Raw genomic sequence first — 21,526 nt, forward strand, 5'->3', positions numbered from 1 at the left:
TGAAGCAAACGAGAACAACCCACCCTCGATAATAAAAACAAAAACCCTCTTTCCATATCTGCACACATCATCAACCACTGCAGTGATTTATATCTCCTTCCAGATTTGCCAAAATGCACGGAGAGAGAGAGAAAGAAAGAGACATTTACAAAAAACAGAAAATGTTTATCTTAAAGCATATGTTCTGTTTCATTATTTTTTCAATTTTGATAATAAAGACAGACCGTGAGATGATTTTATAGTAAAATCCATACAAGTCCATGTAGAGGATGTGGGAGGTATCGGTCATCTTGAGCTCCACAGCTACATGCCATAGTTAAGTTGCTTCTGGTCTTGTATGGTAACTTATTTGACTAGATCAACAGCATGGGATCTTTCTGTAGTTAGTCCTGTGTGTGTTCCTTCTCCTTAGTCTCAGTAGGAAGGCTGTACTTCATTGCTAAGTGCTCTATAATAGATCTCTTGGTGATTATAATTTCATAAAGAAGCAAAACCTGCAGATGTGTATCCTGCTGAAACTAACTTGATCCTCTCTTTAGTAATGACGTCTATATTTGTAGTTCACATATATGCCTGTTCGAATACAATATCTTGACAGTTGTTATATTTATGTTGTGTAATAAATGTTGTGCTGGGTTTTTACTTTTGTTGTACCTAACTTTTTGTTTAACATTGTATTTTTTTCATGGAGGCACAGTGGTGGCTTTATACACAGGTATGGAAATCTAAAAGATTTTTTTTCTTTTTTTTTTTGCACTGTAACATCTCATTTTGTTTCAGAGCTTCTGACAGTTTTTGTCTCCGGCTGCTTGACATCCTGTGGACACCTGCCCTGAATCTCTGTTGTGTTATTGTGCCTCTCTTTTTCTTTCTTATTTTTTAAATCATACTTTCTCTGTCGTATCAGCCGGGAGTTGGTACCACAGCTCTGCTTGTAACCACAAAAGTCCGATTATGTTTATTGATTTGAATATTGAAATAATAAAACCATTAGCACCCCATCCGGACGCTTGTGTGTTTGATTGTTTAATGTAACTGTGTGCACATGGTGTTTTGGATAACAAATACAGTCTGGCCACCAGGATGAATAACTGCCACATATACATTGGAGGTTGTTTAAAAACTACACTCCACTACCACGAGCAGAGGCGGAAGGGCCACAAAACAAATTGATCATATATATGTATATCACTGCAACATTGCTTATGATGTTAAGTCAAAGCTTGATGAAAGCCTTCAAATGATCAGAGACCAGCTGGTCCGCGCCACAGAGCTCCTTGTCGCGACCACTGAGGAGCTGGTCAGGACTAGTGTCTTTAACGCCCCTAGTGGTTGTGACCACTGGCCGTGCCAGAGACCAGCTAGTCCGTGCCACAGAGCTACTGGTCGCTACCACTGAGGAGCTGGTCAGGAGTCAGGACCAGTGTCTTTAGTGCCCCTAGTGGTTGTGACCACTGGTCCCTGCCAGAGACCATGGTCCCTGGACAGACCACGGAATCGGCTACAACCCATTCTCAGATTTAGGAATAAGCGTCGAAACCAATGCTTCGCCTGAACAGAGCGCGTTGTCTTTTGGGCGTCTAGCTTTCCGTACAAAAACAAGTATGGCGTCTTCTGCGGATGTCCACGTCCGAATTTGTGGACAAGAAATTATAAAATATGACCTAGAAATCAAGGCTCTCGTTCAGGTAAGAACTGAAAACGAGTTTACCTGTAGGTTTATTGTTATTCATTTTTGTTAATGCTGGTATCGGTTGTATTGTGGAGAGGTGTCCCTAAAGGCACCACACAACGGCTCTGAAAGTTGCTCCAACCGCTAGCTCACCCAAAGGGGAAGCTAACGGTTAAACAGCTAAAGCCTATTAAAAATCACAGAAAGAGCACAACAAGTTTTAGTTCACTAGAGTAACTTGTTAAATTGTATTCCTTTCGATCACTGCCAATAGTTTTAGTCACTCGATTTCTAAATGTCACTCTAAAGTTACGAAACTAGCTAGCTGCTCAAACAGCGGCGGTAACTGACTGATGCGTCAGGTGATCAATGGCGAGTCATGTAATTAGTATTATTCGTTTAAAAATGGGTGTTAAAATCTGTTCTACAATTAGGTATCACGCCAGCCCTTTTGGCCAAACACGAATGTGCAAAAGATACGTAATGACGTTACCAAAGGTACGCACAGATTACTTTATTTCAGAAAGACGTGAGATGTAAACCATATTTTTACGTTTATTTTTACATTTAAATATATTATAGCCTAACCGTTAGTTAAGTCCTTCATTGATTAGTAAATCTACAGCCAAGTCATTGGCATCCACAGTTCAAATAAGCGATACCTTATTTTATATCAGATGCATAATGTAAGCTACTAGTTTCATTCTTTCAACAGTGAATGTTGCTGGTTTTCTTTGTCTTTTATAATAGACTAAATCTCTTTTGGGTTTTGGTCAAATTTGTATTGTTCTAATTTTTTTTTGAGCAATCAAGAAAGTTGAGACATCCGTAAAGATGCACCCTTAGCATGTATTATAAAATGTTATTTGAAATATTTACATGAAATGCTTTATTTTCTATGGTCTTGGTCAATTCAATTCAATTTTATTTATAGTGTATATCACAACAGAAGTCATCTCAGGACACTTAACACATTGAGCAGGACTAGAATATGCTCAAGATTTCCAGAGTCAATACAATTTCAAAATCCCAACATCACCCTTGTGTAGATTATTAATAAAAAAAATAATGCAAGTAAAATCAATAAATCAAAGAACATTTATTGTTGTCAATTATTTGGTTATTGTTTTCTAGAATGAAGCTAAAAATGTTCGAGTTAATGTAGAATGTGATCATAAGGTATTACTTTGGGTATGTTATCGGTGTTTACCTTTATTAGCTACAGAAACCGAATTAGTAGCAAATAAATGTAAAGAAAGATTGGTAATTTAATACTTCCAAATCAGCATTATACAGTATAAACATGAATACATAGCATTTCATTGTGTTTGTGTGTTACCTGCAGGACATCAGGGATTGCCCTGGGCCTCAGTCAACTCTCATGGAGTTCAACTCTCAGGTCAAAGAGAAGTTCAACAAGATCAGACTCCGAATACAGGTCTGGCTTCATATAATTATGTGCACTCACTTTGTTGCTTCTGACTGATCTTTTGCTTAAAATCCTTTTTTATTTGATGTGGTGTGTTCTCATCAGGATCTGGAGCAGATGGCCAGAGAGCAGGACAGAGAGACGGACAGACTGGCCATCCAGGCAGAGACCGAGAGCCAGAGAAGGCAAATGCTGAGGTGTGTGAACTCATTTTCTCTTTGATTCACTAATGCTAGTTGTCAAACCCACTAAAATATCAGCATCCAATTTAGTGAGTGAACCCATCTGTGTGTTGCTCTCAGTCAAAATGACTTGATTGTAACCCCTATGTGGACGTCACATTGGGATTGGTGGTGCCTCTGTCTCCTGAAGTGGGTTGTAAAACGGGCCATAAAACTACGAGATCACTACAGTTTTCAAAGTTGGTTTCTGTGTTGTTCCCTGTGGATTCCAGTAACCAGACAGCGTGGAGGAAAGCTAACCTGGCTTGTAAACTCGCCATAGACAACACGGAGAAGGATGAGCTGCTGCGGGAAGTAGAAAACCAGAGCACCAGACAGAGGTCAGTACAAGTCTGAGGCTGTGGCCCTGAAATAATGAGTCAGTCCACTTCATACCCATCCATCCATTTTCTACCGCTTATCCTGTATTTAGGGTCACGGGGGGGCTGGAGCCGATCCCAGCTGTCATTGGGCGAAGGCAGGGTACACCCTGGACAGGACGCCAGTCTATCACAGCCACTTCATACCCTTTAAATTTAATATGGCATGTGTTTTGCTTTTTCTCCCAGCCTTAACCCTCATCGCATACTACTGCTCATACTAATTACACCTCGGTTACCTAAAGTTTTTTGTCATACATATAGTTTTTATACACAGAGCTCAGTCTGCTATTACTGATGTGGATACCAGTCTCTTTCTTAGTGTAAACCTGGCCTGGTTGATATTCAGAAACAGACATTTAAGTTGCTTACAAATGTCTTTGTTAATCATTTAATTTAATACATTTTTTAAAAATGTAATACATTTTCATGTTAAAGGTATGTAAGCATCCGCGTGATTGCACTTGTAAGGGTAAGTGAAAAGATATCCTGGGTTTGTTGAACTTGCTTTGGCCTACAGACCTCAGGTCTGCTTTCTGTGTTTTTGCATCAGGAAGGCGACCAAAGAAAGCCTGGTAGAAACCAGTAGCCACATCACGGAGAGTCTGATGTCTATCAGCAGGATGATGGCTGAACAGGTGATGCAGACTGAGGACACTATTGGCACACTAGGTGAGAAAACCCTTCTACTTTGTCCATGTTTTACTTTTTTCATGGTTATAGTTTGTGTATCAAAGGTAAATCCAATTTACAACAATGTTTTTTATGTGAAAATCCTTTAATATTTGATGTATCTTTAATATATCTCCTCCTCCTCACACAGCCACCTCCTCCAGGACAGTGCAAGAGACAAACGAGGAGTTTAAAAGCATGACGGGAACCATCCACCTGGGGAGGAAACTGATCCTCAAGTACAACCGGCGGGAGCTAACAGACAAGTTGCTCATCTTCCTAGCTCTGGCCCTCTTCCTCGCCACCGTCCTCTACATCCTGAAGAAACGCCTCTTCCCCTTCATTTAATTGGCTGGCTAAAGAACACACCCAGGCTTCAGGAAGAATGTGTTGGTTATATCACTCAGCAAAAAGTTACCACAAGGACTTTGAGCAGGTATGGACTACATGGAGAGTCGAGCACGAAGACACAAGTATCAACTGAAACAACTTTTCATTTTGTTTAGCACCCTGGTTTTTAGCTTTAACAATATGCAATATGCATCCAGAACTAACCAGGGTCAAAGCCATAGTATGCAACAACCCTCACTTTGTTAACTTTTTATTAAAATAAAACATAGTAACAGCTATGAATGCGTTTACCCTGTGCCCTTCGTGGTAACTCATTTAGAAATCTGATCACTTACTGATCCCGTACAGGGCATCTGCCATGCACCAGTAGATGGCAGGAGACTCATCATCGGAGATGCTATACTGCTACTTTGTGTGAAGAACTCACTTCAGTCTGACTCACTATTGCCCATCTCTCTGTCCAGTGACATTGTAGTTTATTTCATCATTAATCAAAATGCTTACAACTGTATTTTTTAGATCCATTTAAATAAAAACTTACAAAACAAACCTTGAAACCTGCGGTCTGTATGAAATGTGATTGTTCATGTAGAACAGCAAAAATACATGCATACAATCATAACCAAAGAGTGCTTCCTTTCCTGCAGATTGCACCTTAACCGTCTACAAGATCACGTTTGATAGCATGCCAACGATACGGTGCATAATATAACAATCCTCATAAATACAAAAAACAGATTTAAATTTGCATCAGCTGCAAATAAATGGTTCACTGTAGTGTTTACTTATGTGTGTCACTGCCCTGTGCTGAAGGATACAACCACTGTGGTGTTCTGTGATGTTGACATGAGGTAGATAATTGGTTTTCATCCTTGTTAAAGTCAAATTTAAAAAATATGAATGTAGCAAAAACACCCAACAAATTAAATAAGTTATGTCGTATTGCTTTCACCAGCAATACAACACTCTAACCACTACTTTTACTCATTCTACTACTAATATAATATAAATAAGTGGATGATCTTTGTGTACCCTGTTTGCACCTCTGTGTGATGCGCCTTTCTGTTTATAAAGCAGTAATAATGGATTTCTTAGACATGGGACCAGATTTGGTAATGTTGTCGATTTGACTCAGCCCATTTCTGTGCTCTGGTTCAGCTGCAGTGGTTGGCTGCTGCAGGGGTCCTAGAGTGGAGGAAGGCCCGGATGTAGTGGGTGGTCTGGTGCTGGCGGGGTGCTGCGAAGCGTCTGACTGGCTGTGAGAGCAAGTGCTGCCGAAGCTGCTACACAGCGCCCCCCAGTGGTGCTCGCACTGCCCGCGCAGCCGCCGGCCGACCCACAACCTGACGTCTTCCCCACACTTCAACAGGAAGTTCATCAGCTCCACGTACGGTCTGATGGGAAATGCACGCAAGGAAGAAATGTTCCTCTCTTTCAGAAAACAATACCTTGAAGCAAGATCATGGAACAATTTCACAGCAGATATTTAGACTTTTATTGAATAATATAGGATCACTTTTAATATGGCATTTTTATGACATACTTATTCTATGAACTTTTGAATGACACACTATATTACTTTTTCAATGACATACTATAATATGACTTTTAATGACTTTTTAATGACATACTATAATATGACTTAATTACTTTTTAATGACATACTATAATATTACTTTTAATTACTTTTTAATTTCATACTATACTATGACTTAATGACATACTATACTATGGCTTTTAATGACTTTTTAATGACATACTATACTATGGCTTTTAATGACATACTATACTATCACTTTTAATGACTTTTTAATGACATACTATACTATGACTTTTCATTGAAAAAACCCTGAAATAAATTGAGGAATGTGGCATTTTATTGTTTATGATTTCAAGTTTTCATTTTAAAGGGAGAATTGTGTTATTTCTTTACAAAGTTAAATACTCTTGCTTTAAAGTAGCTTTAGATGGTTTAGTACGCAACAACCCTCACTGTTTTTTAGATGGTGATAAAAGCTTACAGGTTATTTGTTTGTGTAAGATTGTGTGCGTCTCACCCTTGGGGAAACATCAGGTGGAACTGGACCAGGTTGCCCATGGTATCCATGTGGTCTTGTAGCGCCAGGCAGAGCTGGTGTTTGGAGTAGCACTCTCTCTGGAGTGAGAACACCATCTCTTTTACTGCTGAGCACCGGCGGCTCACACAGCTGAAGCGCTGCCGCAGTCCCAGCGCCATGCACCGCAACGCTTCCTTCACAAATGCCTTGCCCTGGCAGGAGGAGAGCAGAAGGAGGAATTTACGGTTTAATTTCTGATGACACGATCACTATGTCAAATCTGGCCTGGGATGTGTGCCATCTCCACTGCTTCTGCCATTTCCTGTGTGAAAACAAAAACCCTCTCGACTTTGGTTTATTTTCTGTGTACATTGGATCCACCACAATGTGATTGGCTTGCATGGGGTCATAAAGTAACAGTGTTTTAATATTAAGCAAGCATCAGTGAACCCAAGTGGATAAAAAATACTGTGAATGTATCTCCACTTACATGTTACATGATATTGTAGGCAAGTGCAGTATTCTCTTACTGTAGTCATAAACACACTAACTAGTCCAAGTAAATTGTATTTCTTATCATTTTATTTGTTGTATGGAACTTCATTACATATGCTGTACACTCACAGATCCTTAATGAAAACCATCCTCTGTGCGTGTTCATGCTGGAGACGCATTAGACGTACATCAGACTCTCATGCACTCCTATTATAGAAAAGTAGAAAATATTTTCTCTCATTTCAGTTCCCCTCTGGGTTTGTTCTGTATCCATGGCAACATGCATAACAAACATTACTGACAAATGACTGCAATGATGAAGTATGTCATTAAATATGGGGGGATTAGCTCAGGAGGTAGAGCGGGTTGGCTGGCAACAGCAAAATTGCCGGTTCGATCCCCGGCTCCTCCTAGCTGAGTGCCTGGTGTCCCTGAGCAAGACACCTCACCCTAATTGCTCCCGACGAGCTGGCTGTCGCCCTGCGTGGTTGACTCCGCCGTCGGTGTGTGAATGTGTGCGTGAATGGGTGAATGTCAGTCATTACTGTAAAGCACTTTGGATAAAAGCGCTATATAAATGAGGACCATTTACCATTTAAATAAAAACATGTTTGCAAATATGTCATCGCTAGTCCTTGAGCTTCTATTGGAAATAGTTTTAGACTGTTTTACATTTTAATTCATAACTATGCCATAAATAGTCATACAATATTTTGCCATACAAAGGTTCACAGTTTAAAGTGTTATAAAAATGTCTATAGTACTATAGTATAGTATGTCTTAAAAAGTATTGATGGCATGAAAATGGCGTTAAAAAAGTAATTACAGGAAACGATACATAATAGATGCCACAAAAGGTGGCATTGTATGATATAAAATATTGAAAATGATGCCATAAAAATATAAAAAAATAAAAACTTCTAATCACACTATAGTATGCATAGAAAGGCATTATGTAGTAAATCATTAAACGTAATAGTATAGTATGCCACGGTGACGCCCCGCAAATAATTTGGCTTTTTATTAATTATTTATTTATTTATTTTTTAGTCTTTATTTTCAGAATAATCTCATAGTGTAACATGTCATTTAAAGTCAAATTGTAGCATTTTATTAAAAGGACTGGGGTAACATGTCATTAAAAGTCATAATGTAGCATGTCATTAAAACTCATAGTACAGCCTGTCATTAAAACTCAGTGTAGCATGTCATTTAAACTCATAGTACAGCATTCAATTCATAGCGTAGTATGTTATTAAAAGTCAGTGTAGCATTTTATGAAAAGTCATAGTGTAGTATTTTATTAAGTCATAGCACAGCATGTCATTAAAATTCATAGTGTAGCATGTCATTAAAACTCATAGTACAGCATGTAATTAAAACTCATAGTGTAGCATGTTATTTAAACTCAGTGTAGAATGTTATTAAAAGCCAGTTTACAGCATGTCATGAAAAATCATAGTGTAGCATGTCATTTAAACACATAGTACAGCATGTCATGAAAACTCATAGTGTAGTATGTCATTAAAACTCATAGTGTAGCATGTCATTAAAACTCATAGTACAGCATGTCATTAAAATGAATAGTGTAGTATGTTATTAAAAGTCAGTGTAGCATTTTATGAAGTCATAGTGTAGTATGTTATTAAAAGTAATAGTACAGCATGTCATTAAAACTCAGTGTAGCATGTCATTAAAACTCATAGTGTGGCATGTCATTAAAACTCACAGTGTAGCATGTTATTAAAAGTCAGTGTAAAGCATGTCATTAAAACTTATAGTACAGCATGTCATTAAAAGTCATAGTGTAGCATGTTATTAAAAGTCAGTGTAGCATTTTATGAAAAGTCCAAATGTAGCATGTCATTAAAAGTCATAATGTAGCATGTCATTAAAAGTTCAGTACAGTAGCCTATACCATGGAGTTGTTATTGAGCAAGTCATTGTATGTCAATAAAACAGCATAGTATAGTATGGCATAAAAAAAGTCATAGACGTTCTTATTTTAACATTTCAACCATGACTACACCAGAACGAGGGGATTATGTTTTTGGCGCTTGATACAGTATGTTTGGATGAAATAATGAAATCATTTTTATTTTCTATGAAAATGGAAATTAAGTTGGCCAGTGTCGTGCTTCTCCTCACCTGTGAGTCGTATCGCCCAGCGTTGTGCAGCAGAGTGAGACAGATGTGGTGCAGCCCTTGAATTTCACAAGAGTTGTTGTTGAAACACTGAAACGTCCCACAGCCGACATCCCCTGAACTCACCAGACAACTCTGAATATCCGCTAAGGCAAAAACAGAGAAAGATCAGCATTGAAATCCTACAGTGATACCACAGAAGCAAGTTTGTCTCCCAAAGCATTGCTACTGTGCTGTATTCTGATTTAAGAGGACAAGATCAACATTAAATACAGTAATATCACCCATCAGGATGATCTTGGGGTCTTCTAACATGTCCAGACACGGCATCAAATTGAGAGAAAGAAAAGTGAATTGCCTTGTCATGTTATTTTAGGCAGTTGTGAGTTCAATGTTCTGGTGCCTGGAAATGAAAGTATTCCTACAACACAAGCTACAATGCTGTGGGCAGCAGGAGGGTGACCCAGAGGAGACAGCCAGTTCAAACTGACATCAGCATTAATTTCATTTCATGCGTGAAATCTACACAATGGTGAGTGAATGTAAGGAAGCAACAAGGTTCTTCCCTTTTGTTCAAATGTCTATTTTCACAAATTTTAAGTTAAGATATAGATGAGTTTTTGTTCCCTTTTGCTGATGAGATCACCAGAGTGGCTGCATGGAGCAGAGGGCTTTTTGTTGGGACTCTTAGTTCATTTTAAATGGATCTTTAATCAACATATTGGTTGGTTGTCACTACGTTGCTGTAGGTGTATACTTGCACCGTCGAGGTTGTGCAGCCCGCGGGTCAGCTCCGGGTCGGAGGTGCCGCCGGCATGCACCGCGCTGCTGGTACGGAGGGAATGTGCTTTGAGAGGCTCGAGCCACCGGAGCCGCGCATTGAGTTACAGCCACCGACGGAGCAGCAGAGCAAAAACAGAGACGCGCTCTGCGGCCCGGCTTGGTCCGGGACCGACGCGGCCGGCTCATGATATAGTTTAAACTGATACAGGCTGTAGGTGTCACGGCACGCAAACTATTTTGCCGATGCAATGAAAGGCCAACATAGCCTATAGAAGATAAAAATAATAGGCCACCACCAGGCGCCATGGGGGTCATCTCACTTTACTGCGGACGACACAACTCAGTATACTGATTAAAGATATCGATATTATAACACATGCACATGCCAGTGTGTCGTCACCAAGGCTTCTGGACAGTAGGACCACACATGACACAACATGCCAAATGGTCTTATCAGTACAAAAGCTGGACAAAAAGGAAAACTCTTTAGTATCTCAGCGAAGTAAAGGCATGACGCGTGCCCCAATGCAACTTGTTTAAACACTAAACCAAAGCTTCATAAACTACTCAATGTCAACAAGCGCATACAGTGACAGATTGCCGTAGGCAACCTTGCACATGCGTTGACTTAAATATGTCCCAATAATTACAGGACCTGTGACTAATCAAGCCTGTTCTGGAGACTCTTAGCCCGAACCAGACTACCGGGTAAACATTGTAACTATCTCGATGCAGTGTGGAAAACGGTAGAGATTTAAAAGTAGCAGCACACCTGCTGTTAGAACTCACCTGTGCTCTGCAGAGACAGGCGTCTCTTGAGTTGGATCACTTGTTTCACCTGGACGTGCGGATCCACGGTCAGCGCCTGCTGACAGGCCAGGAGGAGAAAAAACGCAGCGGACAAGTTCGCCGGCATGCTTCACTCATTAAACCTTTTTTATTTTTCTGGTTCGTATTTTTTTTTTCTTTTTCTTTCGTATTATCGGTCGAAGGAGCACGGGTGCCGCTTCGCAAAGGAGTTTCCACTGTAAAACATGAACGCGGCATGAAGGCTGGAATATAAACCCCTGTGAGCGCTGCGTGTTCACGTTTCGCCTCCACCAATCACAGCGCAGCCCCGTGAACGCGCGCCAAAACGGAGCCAAAGGTTTCTCATTGATGTGAGGAAAAGAGGACCAACAGTAGCAGAACGTGGCCATGGCAGGAGTTGTGTTTGGTTAAACTGGTTGATTGGTGACTTTAGTTTTCCTTGCTTTATTAAGAGTTAATCAACCATTTAGGTTTATGCTTCATAACTCAGGTACATTTAATTATTGATAGGAAGAAACATTGGGTTGCCAGGTTAGGTAAAAAATAGCATTGTCCACATGTATCTTGAGTCTAGAGCCATGCTGACTTCTATTCAAGACTTTTTTTCACAGTGGTGCTAACATCAGCTCGTTAACAATGACAATGTTAACATGTTGATGTTTAGTAGGCAGAATGTTTACTGTGTTCACCGTCTTAGTTTAGCATGTTAGCATGCTAACAGCCTCACTAAAGAGGCTACAAAGCAGCTACAGCCACGTCTGATGGGAATGGGATTAGGCTAATTTTTGAGATGATGACACTGCTAGATGAAAGCTTAAGGGCTCACCAAAGTGATTACAATTTATCATTTGGGCATCAGGGATATCTGTACTAAATTGCACGGCAATCCATAAAGTAGTGGACTGACTGAAAGGATAAAAAGGGGATTGAGACAAATCTGAACCAAATCCATTTATCAACTATTTATCAACACCGACAACTACAGCATCAACCCTTTATTAATGGATTAACAATTAGACTCTATGACATAATGAGAAACCTATGAGTATTTATTAACATATTACTCACATTTATAATGGAATAATAACCAGAGAAAGGAAAGGCTAACAAGCAACATTTGTTGTTATGAATGTTTTGGTTAATGGTTAATGATGTTAGGACTGCTAACAGTTTCGGAACATGCTGTGAGGGGCATAGTTTTCAAATGTCTGCTTTCAAAATGTGTTTGTGTATTGACATTGATGTATTTTTCAACTTTAAAAAAAAAGAAGCTGAGTAATTATTTCTGACTCTATTTAGTAGGTTCCGACCATGTGATTTATACTAAAATACTAATTCTGTTTAAAATGAGTGTGTGGTCATCCTTCATTGTACTGGAGTGAAAGCATGATAAAAGAATGCATCTGCACACTAAAACTACTGTGAAATTATGTTTTAAATAAGCGAACTTTCGGTCAGAGACCTTCAGGCCAATAACTAACTGGAGTGGAAGCAGAAATCTCAGCGACCTCAGCAGATAAAACCAAAGTGAACATGTAGATATCACAAGAAGCAAGTGAGAAAATGTTGTTTTTTGTTTGAACCAACTCTTTAAAACTACAGGGGAAAGGAAACCAACAAAAAGAAGAATGAACTACTCTCTGCTTTCAGATATTTATTTTGGTGACTGTAACTGTTGGTAGATTTAGACAAACTGTGAGCTGTAGCAGTCACATCAACATATTTGTGTTTGCGAGCCCAAGGTGAGCTTAGCTTTGATTTTTGTTTTCTTTACGATACGCTCGCTGCAGCCCTAGTTGTTATGTTTGTGTTTTGTATCATAACAGCCATGACCTCTGACCCTTGACATCCACAAAGAGACAGGCCACAGTCATGTGACACCATGACATCAGCATCTCCTCCATCGTACCATTCACTCCTTGCTCCGCTGCCTTCTCAGGTTTATGTGCCCTGCATCCAAGAGGCCTTCAGTGAAGATAGTTTAGAACAAGTGTGTGTGTGTGTGTGTGTGTGTGTGTGTGTGTGTGTGTGTGTGTGTGTGCGTGCGTGCGTGTGTTGTAGTTGGAGGTCAAGGTACAAAGACATTGTTTATTTTTGTGTCCATGGAGGGGCCCAGTTGTGGAAGACATACTCTTATGGGGGAGGAGGTTTCTTTCCCCCATGACCTTTCTCATCCTGCTTCAAAACAACATCCCACAGCTTCCCTCGCACAACCCCTGACGACCACCCACACAATGACCCTTCACCCCAACACTAAACACGCACACACAATATCCTTAACGACACACTAATGCGGCTGCACGGTGGTGTAGTGTAGTAGTCTCGCCTCACAGCAAGAGGGTCCTGGGTTCGATTCCCGGGTCGGCCCGGGCTCCTTCTGTGTGGAGTTTGCATGTTCTCCCCGTGTAAGCGTGGGTTCTCTCCGGGTTCTCCGGCTTCCTCCCACAGTCCAAAGACATGCATGGGGATAGGTTAATTGGTGACTCTAAATTGCCCGTAGGTGTGAATGTGAGAGTTAATGGTTGTTTGTCTCTACATGTCAGCCCTGTGATAGACTGGCGACCTGTCCAGGGTGAACCCTGCCTTCGCCCACTGACAGCTGGGATCGGCTCCAGCCCCCCCGTGACCCTAAATACAGGATAAGCGGTAGAAAATGGATGGATGGATGGACACACTAATGCACGGATTCACCACGGTGCAGACATGCAGGAGCCTCTTGTGCTCCTGTCTCACATGACTCTGGATGGGTTTCTCTGTGCAGCACAGCATAGATCACATTCAGTATCTGCTTTGTGATTACTGATGTGAGTTGGAAGCATTGGCATAATTCAAGTTCCTTTTTTTTGTTGCCCTTATGTATTCAGTTCACTATTTAATCCGCAATAATGCAAGTGAGACTATCTGTATTCTTCTGAAAGGTGAAAAAATAAACAGACCACAGAATTACTCATTTAACATATTTATTCTATAAAAAAGTAGTCCTGCATAATATTTTATGCTGAATACAAAAATGTAATGCTCAGTTATTTTGAACATTTTTTCAATAGACTACATGCTGGCAGGGGAGAGTGTCTTAAAAGTATTAAAACAATCATAATTAAGAATCATGATTCATACGATTAAACACATTTATATCGATTATTGGTTAAGCCAAAACGATTCATTCTATTTATTTATTTTAGAGATCGATTTAGTAGAATCGATAGGACTGACAATCGATTCATCTAATTAATCGTTACACCTCTAAAGTAAACATAATTCTGCTGTTTTTTCAAATGCAATACACATTTTCATGCTTTAAGAACCAATTCTTATTTTTAATACAAACTATTAAGTATTGTTACTGAGTGTTTAAATGGGCAATAGAATAAATAAAACAATTTACAAATATATTCATCCATAAATGATATGTCGGTGCAACACAAAGTCTATCTGACATCACACAGCTGACATATTCATAGTACACAAACACACGAAGATGAACCGACGTCATCAGATTTGCAGACGGACTCTCTGACACACATTTGTGTTAACATGTGGATCAGTTTCCTGCCAAAAACAGGTAGTTAAATCAATAATGTTACACAAGCTTCAATGACACATACACACACTCAAAACAGATGGACTGAGCTTCAAGACTGGATTTGTGAAAGCTTTGAGAGAAAGTGCCTTATTGTTAGGAAACTAAACCAGACACAGGGATAATACTGGTGGCTTTTTTTAAACATAAAAACTTGTACACCTCATATAGTATTACAGTTATTGTCCCATCACAAATATGTGGATACACCCTGTATATGATTCATGTGGTGGAATCAGGGGGTTTGCCTCTAAAATATAAGCCTAGGAATAATTTTTGGTGGAGTTTACCTTTTAAAGTATACCCTACCTAGTGGTACCGTTTTATAATTACACAGGAAACAAAGTTATTGCCATTACTCAGAGGAAAGAATTGACTGTGTAGCTTACATTCTTTTCACAGACTGAGAGCAATAGATTTTCAAAGCAGAGTATCTTTATTAAAAAAGCAACAAGAGGTACTTCAAATGTGTACAATAAGAAAAAAAGTTAGATGACATTAACGGTTTAGTAAAGCACATGTCTAGACAAGACATCTGCAGAGTGATCAAAATATATTTACATAAATGTCTTTCAATAATTTCATTTGAGTTGAAAGGAAACGTCAGGATCTTCTTCCTGGAATCCTCCGAACTGAAACCAGCCCAATGACTTCACCCATCATCTGAATCAGTGCAGTTTGCAAGGTTAACATAGTGACTACGCTATCTGTGTAAAATGTCTTTACATCAGCCTGAGTGAGAAATCTAGAGTACACAATATACACATTCAAAATAAAAATCTGTCTGATATGGCACATGAAAAAAAAAAAAAATCTAAAATAATGATCCAGGTTTGTGCCACGTGATTATTATTATTATTTTTTTAAGGCAGAGCTGTGTAGTGCAGTGTTAATGCACCACTCCACATTGTCCAACTTCTCCAGTGACAGGCTTGTGCCGCACAGACGGGCAATGAAACAACATCTCATGCTGAATATTTTCAATGCAGATGCTCTTCAAACTCCTGGCTCTCGTCTTTTAAGCAGACATAGCGGGAAGCAACCTCCTCCTCCTCCTCTTGTCTGAAGCTTCACTTTTGAAAAGGCTAACGCAGCCGTACAACATTATGTGCAGACCATGTGTACCTGCAGCAAGACAGAAAATATACGCATCTCAACTGTATTTCTAAATTGTTCTTGAACTTAAATGGTACTTCTGCTTTTAAAACAGACCTCAGGGGGTTTTGGGTCCAGAAGCAGACGGGGGCTCCTGTAGTTCTGTCTGTTCAGATGGTACAGAGTTAGAAGTCAAGGCGTTCTCCTCCCTCCTCTCCCCTGACAAGAAATCATGGATGGCAGTTTCTATATGTGGCCGAAAAGTGTGGTTCATCTTGGGGTCAACGACCTGAGTGATGATCCTGTCCACACCAGACTCCAGCATACCCGATCTGAAGAGAAAAAAAAGAATCACAAGATAAATAGGAGTTACAGAAGAACTAATGTGTACCATAACGATTACCACACATTATTATCATCACTGAGGGATCAGTGAGAGACAGTTGGAGGTATCACTCACTGAACGACACTATGTCTCAGTCCGTTCCTCATCTGGTTCTTGTTGATGGACGGGTTCCAGTCCTGTGTGCTCAGATGCGACGTGACGTAGTTGTCAACTTTCTGACGTAGGTTCTGATAGGCGGGCTGGCAGCAATGACATTGACAGCGATGTAAACTCGCTCTTTATACAGTGACATGGTAGTATAGCGTTACTGTGAGATACAGAGTATACTGTAGCAACACTTAAAAAACACTGCTAAATTATTCAGTTAAATAAATCGGCAATGAGTTAATAACTAATGTTAGCTAAATAACGTTCACAATTACAATTAGCTGATCAAATTACGAGCTCCAGCAATGCTATTATAGCCTCGAGTCTGTCTTGCTACAGCTAAACAACAGAAGTAACGTTAACTGTCTTACCTTAGTATCAACATCGGCGAGGCAGTCTCGACGGAACTCGTCAAAAAGTCCCCGGTTTTTCAGATGCTCCACAATCATACCGATCAGTTGCGGGTCTCCCGGAGGAAGGTTTGCCGGACCGCTGCCCTCCGCCATGCCAAAATGAAGGAAAGATTTGCTTACTTACCTGCTAGCTGCATTCAAAGGTAGCAACTGAGCCGTCGGCGCTTGTTTTCCAACAAGACTGTTTCCGTCTTTAACAATCGGTGGGCGGAGTGGTGTCTATGCGTGGAACGCGCTAGCCGCTAGAGTGAAACAGCAGGCGCTGTGTAACAAATGGAGCCCTACGTTCACAGTTGCCACGCATGCGTATTGGAAACCTGACACCGGAAGTACTTGATTCAAGTGTCGGGTGCATGGTAAATGTTGTCGCGCTTGGACCAACGTTCATCTTGAAGTAAAATAATTTTACACTGGGTTTACTAAATTGAGAAAACACCGACGCCCGTCGTTCCTGTTGATGGGCCATTCGAAGGAGGGAGTCCTTTTCGTTCCTCCGCACCTACCAGATTTTAGATCGCCTGGACTAACATTATTGTTGTAAAAGGTAACGGTAGCTAACTAACGTTAGCTGCGTTGGCTAACATCAACACATTACCTTAGTATCAGAATACTAACAAGCACGGACCTTCTGCTGTTATGAATGTGCATTAGCAAGTTATTCATGTGTACTGAACCGCAACAGCAGATTTTAATATGTCTAAAGTAGCTCGCTGACACTGATTCAAGCATGTCAATTCAACAGACATATGATGGTTTATAGCAACTGGCTGACTCCTTTTTCTGGACCTACGGGGCGGTGACAGTGCAACATATGATTGGCTGGTTAATGGCGTGTTTGTAAAGGGCTTTATTATGTGTCAGAAACAGGCAGTTAGAATATTTTTTTAGGCTATGAAATGTCGGTTATTACAGTTGCATATCTGTTTACTATCTGCTTTGGCCACATGCAAACGTTATTTTTTAACCACACATTTTAGCAGATGTTTACTAAATCTATGAGCACAGCGAAAAGACCCCCCTTTGAGCTTCTTTGCTTTATTTTCTGACTTGGTTATATAGTAACCAAATCATTCATAACTTTTGGAATTCTAATTAGGAAATGGGAGAGAATGATATGCAATCATCACTACTTAGGGTTTGTCACATTGGGTGCGTAATACAGTGTATTTGCACATCGTGAAATGTAATGCATTGTTGACCAGAATCATTTCACATTCTTGTTGCAGATGAGTGGGCAATCAAATGCCAACAAAGAGTTTACGGAGCAGCTGCGGATGCAGGATCTCTATGACCGGAGAAATGAGGATGGCTCTGATCCTAACACCTACACTGACCAAGAGGATGGGACTGTGTATGACTGGGACCATGAAAAGAAAGCCTGGTTCCCTAAAGTATGAACTTTTGTTTTCCTACATCATATATTTATGACATGAGATGAAGCTGCACCCCAAACTGGATCAGAGACCCCTTGATTTTAAGCAGGTGTGCTTTGTTTCTTTAGATAACAGAGGACTTCATTGCTGCCTACCAGGCCAACTATGGCTTCACTAAGGACGGAGATCCAGATAGCAACAACGCTGCAGTGAGCAGCTCCAAACCAGCAGCCCCGGAATCAGACAGCAAGCACCCTGAAAAGGAGAAACCAGGAGATGCCACCAAGAAGCCGGAGCCAGACCAGAATGAGAGCAGAGCCAATGAAACCAAACAGAAAGCGGAGAAGAGAAAAGCAGAGCAAGGTAAAGCAACATCCACAACCAGAGAGAAGAGAGAAAACCAGTGAAGTAAATATCACAATCAACAAATGGTGGTATAATAATAGTAGGATTTTTTAAGTGTTATTGGTGAATGTTTCTAGCTCTCTCCCTGTCAACAGTTGTGATTATTATGAGTATAGTTTCGTAGATATGAGTTGTAATTTGTACACACACATCCTTTGATATATTGCCTTTTCCACTGTGCTTGCAGGGTGGTTTGATATAGAAGACAATAAAAACACGAATGTCTACGTATCAGGTTGGTGTCGCTAATATTTATTTTCTTCTTGTCAACAAGACATCTGTCCAATGAGTAAGTGACTCTGTTTATCCTATCTCTCACTCTCTCTCTCTCTCTCTCTCTCTCTCTCTCTCTCTCTCTCTCTCTCTCTCTCTCTCTTATTTTCTTCCTCCTGGTCTTGTGCCTCCTCAGGTCTGCCTCCTGACATCAGTACTGAGGAGTTTGCTGGGTTGATGACCAAGTGCGGCATTGTGATGCGGGACCCCATCACTGAAGAGTACAAGGTCAAACTCTACAAGGACAAAGAGGGAAATCTGAAGGGAGATGGCCTCTGCTGCTATCTCAAGGTTTGTCTGTCCTTGCTTACATAAAGCTTAATTTATAGTTTCAGTCACATCTCCATGAGGGTCCACGTGGGTTTTTACTTCTAACAGTATTCAAAGTATTAGTTTCAGTAGTGTTGCTTTGCAGCTTTCCAGTGTGTGTGTGTGTGTGTGTGTGCGTGTGCGCGTGTGCGCGTGCGTGTGGTTCTCTGCAGAAGGAGTCAGTAGCATTGGCACTGCGTCTGATTGACGAGTCTGAGCTTCGGGGTTATAGAATCCATGTGGAAGCCGCACGATTTGAGCTGAAGGGCCAGTATGACGCCAGCAAGAAGAAGAAGAAGAACAAAGATTATCGGAAGAAGATGCAGCAGCAACAGAAGTAAACACTTCTTCCTTGTTCCTTATTATTAAACCCCCACCCAAGTCCCACTCTGCATCCAGGGAAAAATGCTCCCCAAAATGCTGAAGTGGATTAAGAGAAGACAAGTGATTGAGTAGCTTTTGTTGTCTGTGTAGACAGTTGGACTGGAGGCCAGAGAAGCAAGGAGAAGTGAGGAAAAGGCATGAGAAGGTTGTCATCATAAGGAACATGTTCCACCCCAGTGACTTTGAGGTATGGAGACACACACACACACACACACACACACTCTGTCCAATGTTCATTAATCTCTGTGTTGGCCTTCGTAGGAAGACCCCCTGGAGTTGAATGAGTATCGTGAGGACCTGCGGACAGAGTGTGAGAAGTTTGGGGGGGTGAAGAAGGTCATCCTCTTTGATGTGAGTTTAATGTCATTGTAGAATGGTTTGAATTGTATGTTCATGGCATCAGTAAAAGAGCTGCTATGTGGTGGTGTTTGTGCTGCAGAGACACCCAGACGGCGTGGCATCAGTTGCGTTCAAGGAGCCCGAACAAGCTGATGCATGCATTCAGTCGTTCAATGGTCGCTGGTTTGGAGGAAGGCAGCTTACTGCAATGCTTTGGGATGGAACGACTGACTATCAGGTAAACCAAATGCAAAATACACATGGGCATTTAGCAAGCAAGAAGGCCTTGAATATATATGCCACTAAGTTGCATCACGGATGCAGCACTACCACCCACAGCTCCACCCATTCAAGTGAATAAAAGTCAGGATAATGGAGCCTGTTGGTCATCATTCTTACTAACAAGTCATGTGATATTTGAGTTATTATGAAACCTTTGAATACATCTGGTAAGAATTTGTATCATTCATGCTATTAATGTTTGTGCAGGTGGAAGAGACGACACGTGAGCGGGAGGAGCGATTGAAGGGCTGGTCTACTTTCCTGGAGGGAGGTGAACAGGGCCAGCAGAACAACACCGCCAAGCCAGCAGAGGGCTGCACCACCACAGCAGAACCCACAGAACAGTCCAACACCACGGAGCCCGAACAGCAGCCCAAAACAGAACCACAGCAGGAGGAAGAGGATGCAGACTCTACAGACAGCAGTATGGCAGGAAGTGATGATGAGAAAGCCTAGACACCTATGCACATCTTTGGTCCCCATGGCAACCAGTTGGGAGAGTCCTGCTAGAATGTGAACCGTGGCGCATATGTGTTGAGCAGGCAATGAGGAAGAGGAGGCAGCGGTGGTGGTGCTATTTGGACAGTTTGAGCTGTTTTGTAATGTAGAATAATAAAATTATGATTTTGTCTAGCCTATTTTCATCACTTTGGTTGACACTGTAATTAGACCTGCACTTGACAAGTACAGCAGAGCTTTCCCCTGAATTTCAGCTGTTAGTTTACAGTTTTGTATCGATAACCCTAAAATATTAATTAATTACAAAATATAATTAAGACTGAATGTGTTGGATTTGAGTTGTAGACGATTTGTTCAGCTTCAGTACTCATCACACTTTATTTCAAATGAAACTGTTTGCTCTGACGTGTTCTTTACTCTGTGTACTTAACAAATACATTGGATTTATTTTAAAGCAGAATGGGAACACAACAGCTAAATATATATCATTAATTTTATATCTCCCCCATTATAGGTTTGCAGCTCAGTATGTTGCAACAGTATGTTGCTGTTGCCGAAGATTGTTTTTCTTTTTGTAATTTTGGCGTCCCCTCCATGAACATCTGACCACATCACTGAATACTGGTGAAATTAAATTTGTTAAAAGATCATCAAGAAAATCACATAAAAATCCGAAAACTCATGAAACAGGACTGCTCTTTGTACATCTTTGCCCGCAACTGCCCATATATATCAAGGCAACAGTTACTTTGGTTTAAATAAAAGATTTCTATCGTTTCATGGTATAGATTGTCACATCGCCCAAAACATGTAGGAATAAGTTAAGTATGTCAGTAAAAGTCTAAATTTCCAACTTCATAATAAGCTCACTACATCCACTTAAATATAAATGCAAACAAAAAGAGATGCTGTTAAAAGAATTTGCCCGTAAACGAATAAATTCACCCAAGGAGGAGATTGGAGACAGAAGTAAAGTCGACGTCTGACTTTAATCTTGTACAAGAGGAGCAGTTACAATGCAACAAAGTGTGAGGATGCTACAGAGGAAGTGCTAAAATCACTGTTGTGACTTGAGTCTTTTAAAGGCACAGGAGATGATGCGTCAT

At 40.6% G+C, this 21,526-nt stretch overlaps 4 protein-coding genes across 5 annotated transcripts; 2 read left to right on the top strand and 2 right to left on the bottom strand.

Annotated features, from left to right (window-relative positions):
- The first annotated feature begins 1,407 nt into the window (after nt 1–1,407).
- Nucleotides 1,408–5,102, top strand: bnip1b (BCL2 interacting protein 1b). Its single transcript, XM_084028250.1, has 6 exons — nt 1,408–1,688; nt 3,018–3,110; nt 3,207–3,298; nt 3,556–3,663; nt 4,256–4,374; nt 4,526–5,102. The coding sequence occupies exons 1-6, from the start codon at nt 1,605–1,607 to the stop codon at nt 4,720–4,722; spliced, it is 693 nt and encodes a 230-aa protein (XP_083884376.1). The 5' UTR covers nt 1,408–1,604; the 3' UTR covers nt 4,723–5,102.
- An 82-nt stretch (nt 5,103–5,184) lies between these two features.
- On the bottom strand, nt 5,185–11,592 carry LOC311025387 (stanniocalcin-2-like). Its single transcript, XM_084028247.1, has 4 exons — nt 10,995–11,592; nt 9,426–9,568; nt 6,783–6,994; nt 5,185–6,119 (listed from the first exon to the last, which is right to left on the bottom strand). The coding sequence occupies exons 1-4, from the start codon at nt 11,119–11,121 to the stop codon at nt 5,792–5,794; spliced, it is 810 nt and encodes a 269-aa protein (XP_083884373.1). The 5' UTR covers nt 11,122–11,592; the 3' UTR covers nt 5,185–5,791.
- Nucleotides 11,593–15,010: 3,418 nt separating this feature from the next.
- bod1 (biorientation of chromosomes in cell division 1) lies at nt 15,011–16,813 on the bottom strand. Of its 2 annotated transcripts, XM_084028253.1 has the most exons (4): nt 16,555–16,813; nt 16,151–16,275; nt 15,808–16,022; nt 15,011–15,720 (listed from the first exon to the last, which is right to left on the bottom strand). In XM_084028253.1, the coding sequence occupies exons 1-3, from the start codon at nt 16,687–16,689 to the stop codon at nt 15,809–15,811; spliced, it is 474 nt and encodes a 157-aa protein (XP_083884379.1). In that variant the 5' UTR covers nt 16,690–16,813; the 3' UTR covers nt 15,011–15,720; nt 15,808. The 2 variants fall into 2 exon arrangements, with proteins under 2 accessions (XP_083884379.1, XP_083884378.1); XM_084028252.1 differs by having other exon boundaries at nt 15,011–16,022.
- Nucleotides 16,814–16,934: 121 nt separating this feature from the next.
- Nucleotides 16,935–20,594, top strand: htatsf1 (HIV-1 Tat specific factor 1). Its single transcript, XM_084028975.1, has 10 exons — nt 16,935–17,140; nt 17,823–17,987; nt 18,098–18,332; nt 18,562–18,609; nt 18,784–18,938; nt 19,130–19,293; nt 19,431–19,527; nt 19,602–19,691; nt 19,780–19,917; nt 20,169–20,594. Exons 2-10 carry the CDS (start codon nt 17,823–17,825, stop codon nt 20,415–20,417), a joined length of 1,341 nt encoding a protein of 446 aa, XP_083885101.1. The 5' UTR covers nt 16,935–17,140; the 3' UTR covers nt 20,418–20,594.
- Nucleotides 20,595–21,526: the final 932 nt, after the last annotated feature.

This window comes from Eutrigla gurnardus, assembly GCF_963514095.1.
Source record: "Eutrigla gurnardus genome assembly, chromosome: 15".
Taxonomy (NCBI): Eukaryota; Metazoa; Chordata; class Actinopteri; order Perciformes; family Triglidae; genus Eutrigla; species Eutrigla gurnardus.

Coding starts and splice junctions, on each gene's coding strand:
- bnip1b (XM_084028250.1), top strand. CDS start 1,605: ATGGCGTCTTCTGCGGATGTCCACGTCCGAATTTGTGGACAAGAAATT. Junction 3,299..3,555: donor CAGAGAAGGCAAATGCTGAG/GTGTGTGAACTC, acceptor TGTGGATTCCAG/TAACCAGACAGCGTGGAGGA. Junction 3,664..4,255: donor AACCAGAGCACCAGACAGAG/GTCAGTACAAGT, acceptor TTTTTGCATCAG/GAAGGCGACCAAAGAAAGCC.
- LOC311025387 (XM_084028247.1), bottom strand. CDS start 11,121: ATGCCGGCGAACTTGTCCGCTGCGTTTTTTCTCCTCCTGGCCTGTCAG. Junction 9,569..10,994: donor CCTGTCTCTGCAGAGCACAG/GTGAGTTCTAAC, acceptor TTTTTGCCTTAG/CGGATATTCAGAGTTGTCTG. Junction 6,995..9,425: donor CTGGGCGATACGACTCACAG/GTGAGGAGAAGC, acceptor TCCTCCTGCCAG/GGCAAGGCATTTGTGAAGGA.
- bod1 (XM_084028253.1), bottom strand. CDS start 16,689: ATGGCGGAGGGCAGCGGTCCGGCAAACCTTCCTCCGGGAGACCCGCAA. Junction 16,276..16,554: donor TCGCCGATGTTGATACTAAG/GTAAGACAGTTA, acceptor CATTGCTGCCAG/CCCGCCTATCAGAACCTACG. Junction 16,023..16,150: donor CTGAGACATAGTGTCGTTCA/GTGAGTGATACC, acceptor TTTTCTCTTCAG/ATCGGGTATGCTGGAGTCTG.
- htatsf1 (XM_084028975.1), top strand. CDS start 17,823: ATGAGTGGGCAATCAAATGCCAACAAAGAGTTTACGGAGCAGCTGCGG. Junction 18,939..19,129: donor GCCTCTGCTGCTATCTCAAG/GTTTGTCTGTCC, acceptor GGTTCTCTGCAG/AAGGAGTCAGTAGCATTGGC. Junction 19,294..19,430: donor AAGATGCAGCAGCAACAGAA/GTAAACACTTCT, acceptor TTGTCTGTGTAG/ACAGTTGGACTGGAGGCCAG.